Below are 12,704 nucleotides of genomic sequence, written 5' to 3'. Positions count from 1 at the left end.
CTGTTTAGCAGTACTTAAAAAAGATGTACTTTATTGGGAAAGAGAGAACAGCCCAAGTCATGACTTTATAGTGGAAAGAAGAGGAGATGACTCCCGAAAGAACAGGAGCGTTTTTAGAAGTGATGCTGACAGGGAGTAAGAGTTTTAAGGGTAAACTGGAGGCAGATGAGAATAAACTGTGAAGTAAAAAACATAAACATCTTGGGTAAACTTTCTAAGCCGGAAATAGAAAATCAGAGAGTTGGTTTTTTTTTTTTTTTTTTTTTCCCCTGAGCAGATTTCAGGCATATTTTCATCCATTCATGTTGACTTTCTTCTTTTCCCATGTGAAATACAACGGAGAGGGAAAGCAGGTGGAGGTGACAGATCACACTGAGGAGAAGTACCATGCAGAGCTGTGGTTCTCAAAGAGTGACTCCCGGACCAGCAGTAGCAGCATCACTGGGGAACTTGTTAGGAATGCAAATTCTCAGGCTCTACTCCAGACCTACTGAATTGGCAATTCTGTGGCGGGTATGGCCACTGATTTGAGCTTTGACAAAAGCTCTCCAGGTGAATCTAGTGCACATCAGTGAGAACCACTGGGGATTAAAAGTATGATCTCTGGAACCAGATGGCTGCATTTCTTAGGGCAATTCTTTGTTTTGTTTCCCCATCTGTAAAATGGAAACAGTATCAAACTCAGTTCCCTAAGGAAGACTAAAAGAGCTCACCTCTGTCAGATCCGTAGTACAATGCCTGGTTACTGTGTTCTATAAATGTTCGGATGATGATGATGATGTTAATATTAATAAAAAATATTCTTTATTGATGTTAATTTCATTGTTATTCATAGGCTTTATTTCACAATTAATAACAAGGCTTTGCGTTTCACAGGAGTTCTTCTTCCCCAATGGCTTAGAGTTATTTTCCATGGCTCAAGGCAGTATTTCTCAGCATGAGCTCCGTGGACCATTTGCAACAAGATCAGCTGTTGTGCTTATTAAAATGCAGATTCTCAAGTCTTCCCCAGATCCACAGTGGTATTCAGAATTCTCTAGTGATACTACTATACCCAGAAATTTCAAAACTACTGCTCTTGGAGAACAAAGACCATGACCATTTTGCAAATGGGCACATGGGGCACAGGATGGCATATGTTTAGGGAAATCCAGAATCTCGGTAAGACCAGGAATAAGAATTGAATTTCTGAATTTGTGTCACATTGACAGACTGTGCCGTCCCTTTGTAGTGTTATTTGCTTTATCAGGAATCTGACTGGGGTTTGCCACTTTGTGTATTGAGGTCCATCATTATTTAATCTGAAAATAACTTTTACCTTGTAAATCTAGAACTATTAAGGATGACAAGTTCTTGGAAAATACAACTGGCCCATGATCTGTTGCTCGGCTGCAATCATTCTGGTTGTGGGTGTATCTAACACATCACTCTTTTTTTTTTTTTTTTTTAAGATTTTATTTATTTGACAGAGAGAGATCACAAGAAGGCAGAGGCAGGCAGAGAGAGAGAGAGAGAGAGAGAGAGAGAGGGAGAGAGAGGAGGCGGCGGGCTCCCCGCTGAGCAGAAAGCCGGATGCGGGGCTAGATCCCATAACCCTGGGATCATGACCTGAGCGGAAGGCAGAGGCTTTAACCTACTGAGCCACCCAGGCGCCCCTAACACATCACTTTTATGGTACGGATGAAGCAGAAGGGCTCGGAGAGGTTGAGGAAATTGTTAAAAGTCATGTGACTGGATGATGGCAGAGCCAAGAGTAGATGTTGGTCTCCCAACTGCCAATGTAGTGTCCTTTCACCATATCCCACTGTCCTAATCCTTGCTAATTTAAATGATTTAAAGCTGCACTTAAATTTTTAAAAATAACTACATACACTGCTCACATAAAATCTGGTCTCAGCAGTTTTTGACCTCCCTTAATTTCTTTTTCTTGAAGATATGCAAACATCTCACACGCACACACACAAGATATGCAGACATCACATCTTTTTTATAATATTGATAAATTAGTCATATGACAACCAATAACTCATGATTCCATTGCATATTGCTTTTTCATCAGTCCACACTAAACCATTCTCAGGCAATTAGACTGGCTTCTCAGGCTGTGATGAAAAGCTTTGGCACTTTTTGCGGAGGGCCGACAGGTCTTGTATGCATTGTTCTATTACGGTCAAACTCCTATGTGGTATTCACATCTGTTTAGACAATTTCATTCTTAATTTTGAGGCCACACAGGGGTATTTATCTATATATACAAATTATTTTCACTTAATTGGTGGTGGGGGTGGGGGTGGGTGCTATTCATGCCAGAATCACTTGATTACTATATAAAATGATTTTCTTTTTGTCTCAATTGTTTGTACTTGTCATATTATATATGAACTTTAGGTTATTGAAGTTATTTTCTTCCAGACCTCTTTCCTGTTAAGAATGGAATATTTGTAGTCTTATTGGACTCATATATTACTCTCTAAGTTTCTTTCCATCTTGTCTTTAGCTAGTTCATTACTATCTACCCCCTGGCTAACTGCTCCTCATTCTTGAAGTCTCAGCTCAATTGTTACCTTTTCACAGAAGTCTTTCTTTTCTTTATCTCTTTATATAGGAAGGTCCCTGTCTCCATACACTGCAGTATTTATCACTCTACAGTGTTTATTTTAAAAAAATTATTTTTATTAACATATAATGGATTATTAGCCCCAGGGGTACAGGTCTGTGAATCGCCAGGTTTACACACTTCACAGCACTCACCATAGTACATACCCTTCCCCAATGTCCATAACCCAACCACCCTCGCCCTATGCCCCTCCCCCCAGCAACCCTCAGTTTGTTTTGTGAGATTAAGAGTCTCTTATGGTTTGTCTCCCTCCCAATCCCATCTTGTTTCATTTTTTCCTTCCCTACCCACCAAACCCTCCACGTTGCCTCTCAAATTCTTCATATCAGGGAGATCATATGATAATTGTCTTTCTCTGATTGACTTATTTTGCTCACCATAATACCCTCTAGTTCCATCCACATCGTTGCAAATGGCAAGATTTAATTTCTTTTGATGACTGCATAGTATTCCATTGTATGTATACACCACGTCTTCTTTATCCATTCATCTGTTGATGGGCATCTAGGTTCTTTCCATAGTTTGGCTACTGTGGACATTGCTGCCATAAACATTCAGGTGCATGTGTCCCTTTGGATCTCTACAGTGTTTATTTCTTCACGGCACTTACCACTATATGTGATTTTTTTAAGTTTGTTTTCTCTTTTTATTAAGTCTGTCTCTACACAGTTGATTGTAAGATCCATGTGTCTATTGTGCAGAAGATGTGTTTAGTTTGCCCCAATAGCAACCCTAATGCCCGATATGGAGTAGAGGTTCAATCAGCATCTGTTGAATAAATATGTCTTTGTGAGTTGGTGTGGAATCTTGTAATTTGTTTAGAGGTGTATGAGGATGTGTTAAATCTTGGTCTCTTATAAAAACCTCTTCTGGATTATTTCCTTCATTGATGGATGCTGACATTGACAAAGGGTTGTCTACTACTCAGCTACCTTGACTCCAGACCTATTAAATGGACCAGGACTCCTTATCTCAATCTTGTGTGTACTTAGGTTTCTAGAACATTCAAGATCACAATGTGCTATCTTCTTGATTGAGCCTGTATTCTATGGTAGCCTCTGGCCACACTGGAGATGTCGCTAGTGGGAAATGCCTTGTGTTGTAGGTGTAAAATATACATTGGATTTTGAATATTTTGTATAAAAATGTAAAATATCTCACTAATAATTGTTAAATTCTTTACTTATTGAAATATTATTTTGGATATATTGGGCCAAATAAAATACATTATTAAAATTAATTTTACTTTTTTTTTTTTTTTTTTACTTTTTAAATGTGCTACTGGAACATTTAAGATTATATGTATGAATCACATTTGTAGCTCACATTATATTTCTATTTTTGGCGTTGTTCTAGACCCAACTAGTCTACCTCAATTATTTGACAGTATAGACTGAGGGTAAGCCACTGAAGGGAATGCTAAAATTCCAAAAGCCTCTCATAGTGTGCTCTTCTCTTGACAAATGTTAGCTAGGGGAGGGCTGGCACCTCTGGAGAGTGGCTTAGGTCCATTCAGTATTCCTTCAGTGTTAAGTCATGAAGACCAATTTGTGTCCTAAGGCCTGGAAACTTTAAATGTCTGCCAGTGATCATAAATCTTGTTTAGGAGAATGCTGGTACCAGAATCCAAATCTTTTATTATGTTCAGTCATTGAATTACTTATAGAAGGGCATACTAATAAAATTATATCCTCTTTTTTAAAAAATCCCATACTGGACAATTTTAAAGAACTGTTAATAAATTTTATATGTTTTCTAAGAATATCAATTAATGAGGAAGTTACATTTAAATTCTTAGCTTGCTATATAGATTGAAGATCTTATTATATACTCTGATAAATTAAGCAAATAGAAACTCCTGTTACTACTGCCATGTTCGCTACAGTAGAGCATTAAACCAGGATGGCATTTATTTAGCAAAGGAGTATACACTGCAAAGCAAATTTTAAACAGAAGTCGGATATGAACATGAAATCTACTTGTAAATAAGTATAAATCTAGTAAGCATTCTTTGCATAAGTATACAATTTCACTTGGCGATCTTGTGCTATAGTTTGGAAAACTTGTTACTCGGTCTCATTCGAAAAGTCCTCGTCACTGACCTATTAGGCAAACTTTTCTTCTTAGGTAAGCATGTGGATTTAGAAATAATTAGCTTTATCATTACGATCTTCTGGTTCACTCATTAATTTATCAAATATTTAGTGAGAACCTACTATGTACTAGGCAGTTCTGTGAGTTCTAAGTGCTCAGGATACTACAGTGACCAATATAGATGATATTTATTTATTTGACAAAGAGACAGCGAGAGAGAGAACACAAGCTGGGGGAGTGGGAGAGGGAGAAGCAGGCTTCCCGCTGAGCAGGGAGCCTGATGCGGGGGTTTGATCCCAGGACCCTGGGATCATGACCTGTGTCGAAGGCAGATGCTTAGTGACTGAGCCACCCCAGGCACCTTTACAGTGACCAATACAGACAACTTTTTTTTCCCCCCTTTGGAACTTACATTTCACTGCTCTCAATAGGGAGGATGAAATGAAATGATAAAGTAAATCTAAGCAGTGTGATCCCAGAATGCCATTATTGCCATTTTTGTTGGTTAGGAACTGAAGTAAATTTGGGATTATCTGTCTTTCTTGGGGAATTTGAAAACAGAGGTGCCTGTGGGAAGTAGAGATCCATAAAATATTACATATCCAGTAGTAATTAGTATTTTCTGAGTATCAGAAGACATCCCTAAAATTTCAAATAAAACAATTAGACTCTGTTGAGGGATTTCCCAGTAATGGGGGGGGGGGTTCACATATTATTCAGCTTATTATTATTATTATACATAATATTATTCCATATCTCTTATTTCTTTTGCTGGAGTATCCCAACCTGTAGTTAACTCGATGTCTTGGTTCTCATATCTATTAACTCTAAAAACTCCCAGTCAGAATGACTTCCCTGTTCAGTCAACACAGACTCAGTCATTCTCATTCTCTCACATCTGAGTCCCACCTCTGGCACATGTCTCTCTGTTCACAGACTCATTTGCATACACTTTCACATCCCCTCTGTCCTGGCCCCCTTTCAGGCAAAGGTTCCTTAAATATAGCATTTTCTTTTTTTCTCGAAGCTCAGCCGGTAGATGTCTCCACTACTCCCTCATAGCTAAGACCTTGCAAGTAGCTTTTAATCATTTCTTTAACCGACAATAAGGAGGAGGATTTGATAATTTGCCTAAAATGAGCAGATGCTCGGGAGGACACGTCTCCATCCTACGCCCCCCCCCCCTTCGATTTAAGTCAGGAATGAAAACTCCTTTCTCCCTCTTTTCCAGGCAAAAGAAAAGGCTGATTTAGCTAAGCATGCAAGACGCCAACACCCTCCTCCTTAGTACGTCCAAGTTTCCTTCGCTCTGAGCCACAAACGCTCTGCTTCTCCCTCACTCCCGCCCACCCCACCCCCTCAGGTTTCCGAGTCATCAGGGAACGCGAGTGGGTGAAAGGACTCCGTGCTGCTGCATCCCGAGCCACCGCCTCCTCCTGCGCCTCCTCCGTGCCGCCTCGGGTTCAGCACTGGACAGCTCCCGCCCCAGCCCAACAAATGGCAGTCCGCTGATTGACAGAGGAGCCGACCAAACAGGGAAGAAGACGGCTTGAAGCCGCCCCTCAAGGGTTTGGTTGCGGCCAAGCTGCCTCTTTAAACAGGCTTTCCTCCGGAGCAGGGGGAGACAGGAGTGTGGTTCGTGGCCAAACCTGAGGGCTCCCATGAACCAGTTGCCTGGTCCTATAAACTCCAGAGAGACCACGTCTTAAAAGGAATCTCCGCTCTTTGGGACTCAGTCCTGCGCTCGCGGTGCGGATCTGTGTGCGCCCGCTCCGCGCCTCCCGGCGAAGCGAACGAGGAGGAGCCAGAGCCGGGAGGCGGGAACGACCTGCCACGGGTGAGATGATGGAGCAGCGTCTTTGGCGGCCGCCGCGGCAGCAGCAGCAGCAGCAGCTCTCGAACACACCTCAATGAGCGCGGCGGTGGAAGCTGCTGAGCAGAAAGACGTAAGCAGGCTAACTATAGCCGCCGGGAGCGAGAGGGGATGTAACCTGTTCGGCTCAAGGCTGTGAGGTGCGTAATCCCGAGCCGACCCATTATGGAGCGGGTGCAGCCAGCGTTGCCACAGGTGATTTGATTTCCTGTGACGGTAGCTCAGCCAGCCGGGCCAATTCCGAAACATTCTTATTTTGAAGTCCCTTTCAACTGGGTGCCATTTGGAGAAGGCGGCCGACTCCTAGTAAAAAGTCTTACTGTTGATAAATTGACGAACAAATTTTAAAAAGTGTCTCCCGTTACCTCCTTTCGTCTCTGCGAAGCAGATGGGAGCCATGGCTTATCCCTTACTCTTCTGCCTCCTGCTTGCTCATCTGGGATTGGGAACTGTTAGCACCGGCCGCGACCCTCCGGGACGGCTGGATTCCCCTCGAGAGAGAACTCTGAGGCTGAAGCAGCACGCCCAGCAGCCGGCTCGAGCCTCTGCCTCGGACCCCTCGGCTCCCTGGAGCCGCTCCACCGACGGCACCATCTTGGCGCAGAAACTCGCCGAGGAGGTGCCCATGGACGTGGCCTCTTACCTCTACACCGGGGACTCCCACCAGCTGAAGCGAGCCAACTGCTCCGGCCGCTACGAGTTGGCGGGCCTGCCGGGGAAGTCGTCAGCCCTAGCCAGCTCCCATCCCTCCTTGCACGGGGCGCTGGACACGCTGACACACGCCACTAACTTCCTCAACATGATGCTGCAGAGCAATAAGTCGCGGGAGCAGAACTTGCAGGACGACCTGGAGTGGTACCAGGCACTGGTGCGGAGTCTCCTGGAGGGCGAACCCAGCATTTCCCGGGCAGCCATCACCTTCAGCACCGAGTCGCTGTCCGCGCCGGCCCCGCAGGTTTTCCTCCAGGCCACCCGCGAAGAGAGTCGCATCCTGCTCCAAGATCTGTCCTCCTCCGCACATCACTTGGCCAACGCCACGCTGGAAACGGAGTGGTTCCACGGCCTGCGGCGCAAGTGGAGGACCCACTTACACCGCCGAGGCTCTAATCAGGGCCCCCGGAGCCTGGGCCATAGCTGGCGGCGCAGGGACGGACTTGGCGGGGACAAGAGCCACGTCAAGTGGTCTCCGCCTTATCTGGAGTGCGAGAACGGGAGTTACAAGCCCGGGTGGCTGGTCACTCTCTCCGCTGCTTTCTACGGGTTGCAGCCTAACCTGGTCCCGGAATTCAGGTAGGGAGTGGAAAAAAGGCAAAAACAAAACAAAACAAATAAACCCAAAAAACAAAACCCTCCTTCCGGTTTCGCGTTGGGAAGGAACACTTGGCTGTGACACTTAACGCCGCCCATACTCACAGCAGAGACCCAGGCTGGGGGACACCTTTCACAGGCGCCTGTGCTTAGGGACAAGAAGCGCCCTAACCTCTGTCAGCTCAGTGAAAGCTTCTCTCAGATCAGTTTCCCTGCAAGAGGCAGGGAATTGGGGAGCATTTGGCAGAGTGGAGAGAAATCTCTGATGCCGGAGGCTTCTTTTCAACCCTCAGGAGATCAGGGAGGGGGTTCCCCTCTGGAGGTGATTGGAGGGAAGCTGGAGGGAGTGTGCCGCCAGGCAGAGTGGCCAAGATGGGATGAGAGAAAAGGAAGCAAGAAGACAGAGTTCCTTGCTTCTGCCACTTAGGGGTAGTCTCTTCCTGCTTCCTATGTGTGTAGTTCAGCACACCAGTCTGCTGTTAGTCAGTTACCAGAGGGGGTGTGATTAAAACAGCGAGTCTCCTCTGTAGTTCTGTCCCCTTAGCAGTGAGTCAGTCTCCACAGCAGAGCTGTTTCCAGGACCCACACTTGACAGTGAGGTCAGTGTGCTCCTCCTACCATCTCCCTCCAGTCTCCTTCCCTTCCCCTCTTCCTCCTGTTCTCGGTGTCAGGCATACCTGAGGGCTCTCCAGTCCTTCACCTGGTCACACATTTTATCAATGAACCTGACTGAGTTATCTGGGGGAGGGGAGGATTCGTTCTGACTGAATTCGCTTGGGGAGCTTGTTCGAAATTTAATCACAGTTCCTCTGGGTTTCCTGTCTAAAGGTACAGCATTCGTGGGGAGATGAAGAGTTTGCAAGTTAGCACGGGTCACTTCTGTCCTGGGAAATGCCTGATCTTTTTGGTGAGGAACGTCTAAGAAATAGCACTGAAGAATGGATGTGAGGAAGGAATAGAAAGGGAAGAGTAGAATCTCCAAGGACAGCCTGAGAGAGGACCATAGACTGAGTGGGATCCTCCCTGATGGGAGGCTCTGGCAAGACCTTGGTGGTTGAGGTTGCTGCTGTACTTTCGGGGAACTTAAGCAAAAGTGAGAAACGTGTGTGTGTGTGTGTGTGTGTGTGTGTGTGTGTGTGTGTGTTTAGGCATGCACACGTGCCTTCATGCTTTATTTGGCACAACAAGGACAGGGTGCCAAGCTGGTGAAAGATACCAGGCTGAGTACTGGGCGGGCAAAAGGGGAGATCAGAAAGCTTGTGTTGGCACTGTCATTTACAGCTGGATGACCCCCAGTAAGTTGCTTAACTTTTCTGGGCCTCAACTACTTATCTACCAAGTGAGGGAGTTGAACTAGATGGTCTCCAGGGGGCCATCTAGCAATAAAATTCGGTAGCTTTTAATGCCAGCAACACTTGAAAAGGCGCAGAAAACAACCCCTTTCTCTGATTCTGTATGACTATGTTAAGTGTGTGTGTGTGTGTGCGCACGGATGTCTGCATATGTTTCTATCGCTTTTAAAGAACTTGTCTTAAGCGAGAGTAACTCTTTCCTACTTTCAGGATAATCTCATTTCCCCCTGATTTCTGCAGGATCCTATTAGTAAGAACTGAGCCGGGCTTTGAGTCTTTGCCATATTGTTTGCTCTGAAGAGGAAAGATCAGCAGATGCCATTCACTGCCAACACATTGTTTGTGGCCTTTGGATAAGTCCTTTTAGGGAGACCCAGTTCCCAGGATTAATCTATCATCTGTTATCTGTGTATCCATCTATCCATCCATCTTCATATCTATCTATCTATCATCTCTCTATGTATCTATTACATTTACCTTATCAGATTCTATTGTAACTGCGTTGTGTGCATTATCTTGCTTAATTTTCACAGCTCCATGAGTTAGGTTTTATTAGTTTCCCTATTTTACAGAAAAGGAACCTGAAGCAGGGAGGGGCTAAGCCTTTCTCCTGAGATTTCACGGCAGGTAAGTAGTAGAGCCAGGATTTGGGCCTATTTCATACTTTTAACCACTCTGCTGAACTCTGTTTTATGAAGGTGTTCTAAGAATGCTGCATATCATACAGCTGATGCATAAGAATACATGTATTTTTAAGGGTCAGATGTGGGACCAGGGAGGAGAACCACTCATTTTCAGAATAATTTCTCTTAAGGCTAAGAAAGCAGGAGTCACCTAAGAAAACTCAGTGTCTCCTGCCAGCCAAGATGAAAGGCCAAGGACATAAAGAGTCTGAGGTTGTGAGGGCTTACACGCCCCCCACCTATTTTTTGGACTACATTCAGAAAGTAGTTTATTTCTCTTGCTGAATTTCTTTAAGTGCTTTCATAGTCATCAATGGTGTTCTTTAGCCAAGGCACGAAGCCAGGCTATTTAGTATTTGGCTCTCTGCAAAGCTGGTTTGTCCTGGCAGTATGTATAGAAAGCAGAATAAGTGCACTCCTGTGAATGCCTTTGCCCCATGTCTCATGCCCCTCAAATGCTGCACAGAGGATTTGCACAGATGTAAATTATAGGAACTACAAGACATCTTAAAGAGATCAGATGGTTCTCCTGTTGTTTCATAGGTAAATAGACAAAACCAAAAAAGTGAAGTGACTTGTCCAAATCACAAATCAATTTTATAGTAATGACAAAAACAGGATCCAGGCCTTCTATCTCTGGTTCACACTATGGTTGATACATATAGACCTAAATCATATTTCTGTGGCTCTCAGAACCTTGCATACAATGCAAAGAGTTTACTCTTCATCTCTATTCAGGACAAAAACATCAGCTCATAGAACACAGCTGTTGAATTAAAACAAAACAAAACAAAACTATATAGGGGCACCTGGGTGGCTCAGTGGGTTAAAGCCTCTGCCTTCGGCTCAGGTCATGATCCCAGGGTACTGGGATCGAGCCCTGCATCGGGCTCTCTGCTCAGCAGAGAGTCTGCTTCCTCCTCTCTCTCTGCCTGCCTCTCTGCCTACTTGTGATCTCTCTCTCTCTCTCTGTCAAATAAATAAACAAAATTTTTATAAAAAACAAAACAAAACTATATAATTTATTTCATACACTGGAGATAATATCTAAATGAGACTTTCCTGTCTCTTCATACTCCTATAAGGCAAAGGTTTTTTTTTGTTGTTGTTGTTGTTGTTTTATGATCTAAGATGTACACTCTAAAATTCTATAATATAAGCCAATAATACTGGCATAGTACAGGGCAAACCTCAAACGAATTTTTGGAAAACCATGATTAAGAGATCTACAAAGTTTTTTTTTTAAGATTTATTTATTTATTTGACAGACAGAGATCACAAGTAGGCAGAGAGGCAGGCAGAGAGAGAGAGGAGGAAGCAGGCCCCCAGCTGAACAGAGAGCCCAACATGGGGCTTGATCCCAGGACCCTGAGATCACGACCTGAGCCAAAGGCAGGGACTTTAACCCACTGAGCCTCCCAGGCACCCCTTTACATATGATTTTAAATGTATTTTGAACCTCCACAATGTTATTTGCAAAAAGCCTTATCTGTAATGAAAAACCCATTGATAATAATTTTCTTATGGAGGAGATAAGGAAAAACTTTGTAGTTAAAATTTTCACTTAAGATCAGTTAGTATTTTCTCAGGTCTCACTTACAAAATTCAAGCATTTAAGTTATATTTTATTTTACAGAACATAAATCCCAAACATGAGATTTACCAGTAATGTGAGATCATGGTTAACGATCTTCTTATATTAATGTTTATCACTGTAAAATACCTCTCAGGGTAAATTTTATTCCTCTTGGTTTCCAAATTATACAAGTATTTTAAAATCAAAGACTTGTTTAAGATTCAAATTGGGGGACGCCTGGGTGGCTCAGTCCCCACTGTTGCTTTCACTCAGGTCATAATCTCAGGGTCCTGAGATTGAGCCTTGTGTTGGGCTCTGTGTTCAGCAGAGAGTCTGCTTGACTCTCCCACTGGTCCTCCCCCACAAAATAATAGATAAATAAATAAATAAATAAATATTTTTTAAAGGACTCACATAGGAAGAGAAATTTATTACTCATTTTTTTAATGGCATTACTTGCTCTAACCAAGTGTCTCTTAGATGTTTTGTTATATAGTATAAACATTTTAATTCTTATCTTTCAACTCTGCAAAAGAGAGAGTAGTAATTTAATGTATACACTCAGTTGTTTATATTTTTTACATTAGGTTTGTGATGTCCTTACATTAGGTTTGTGAAATCCTTTGGTTTTGCATAGTTATTTTTCTTTGTGGAACTTAAAGTGATATGGAGTTGGATCCCATTTTGCTGAAATCATAGATATCTTCCTGTTGATAGTTGGTACTATTCAGTGCTTAGGATGGATATAAGGTACTTAACTGCTGAATTTAAATTAAGGTAAAGGAACCTTTGGGAACTCATTATTTTTTGAAGAGCTAAAAGGGACATAGGAGTTCATTTGGTTTCTTTCATCTTCTCAATTTGCAATGAAGGAAATGAGACCCAGAGGGCTAAAGGAACTTGCTAGAGTGGCACAGCTCTTTTGTGGTAGGTTAGAATTAATGGAAACCCATATAAACTTAGCACCTACTATATGTCACATGCTTTATATATACCACTGCATCTAATTCTTTGTACTCTCAGGTAGTGACAGCTTCAGAAAAGTTCATCAACCTGTCCAACGTAACACAGCTAGTAAGTTAGGGATCCCAAATCAAATTTAGATATATCCTGCTGTGAAGCTTATATTGTCTTTCTACTATCCTATGATGCAATCTCTTGATTGCCATCTTTGTTTTCACCTTGTTATTAAAAAATATAA

At 43.1% G+C, this 12,704-nt stretch overlaps 1 protein-coding gene across 1 annotated transcript in view; it reads left to right on the top strand.

Annotated features, from left to right (window-relative positions):
* Window positions 1-6,969: 6,969 nt before the first annotated feature.
* GPR158 (G protein-coupled receptor 158) overlaps window positions 6,970-12,704 on the top strand; it is a 421,455-nt gene continuing 415,720 nt past the window's right edge. Inside the window, exon 1 of the mRNA XM_059404156.1 lies at window positions 6,970-7,874. Within this exon, the coding sequence (XP_059260139.1) occupies window positions 6,973-7,874 (902 nt within the window). The 5' untranslated portion in view covers window positions 6,970-6,972. The remainder of the gene's footprint in view (window positions 7,875-12,704) is intronic.

The sequence above is a fragment of the Mustela nigripes genome, chromosome 6 (genome assembly GCF_022355385.1).
Source record: "Mustela nigripes isolate SB6536 chromosome 6, MUSNIG.SB6536, whole genome shotgun sequence".
Taxonomy (NCBI): domain Eukaryota; kingdom Metazoa; phylum Chordata; class Mammalia; order Carnivora; family Mustelidae; genus Mustela; species Mustela nigripes.
The sequence above is the reverse complement of the archived record's forward strand: the minus strand, read 5'-3'. Positions and strand labels throughout refer to the sequence as shown.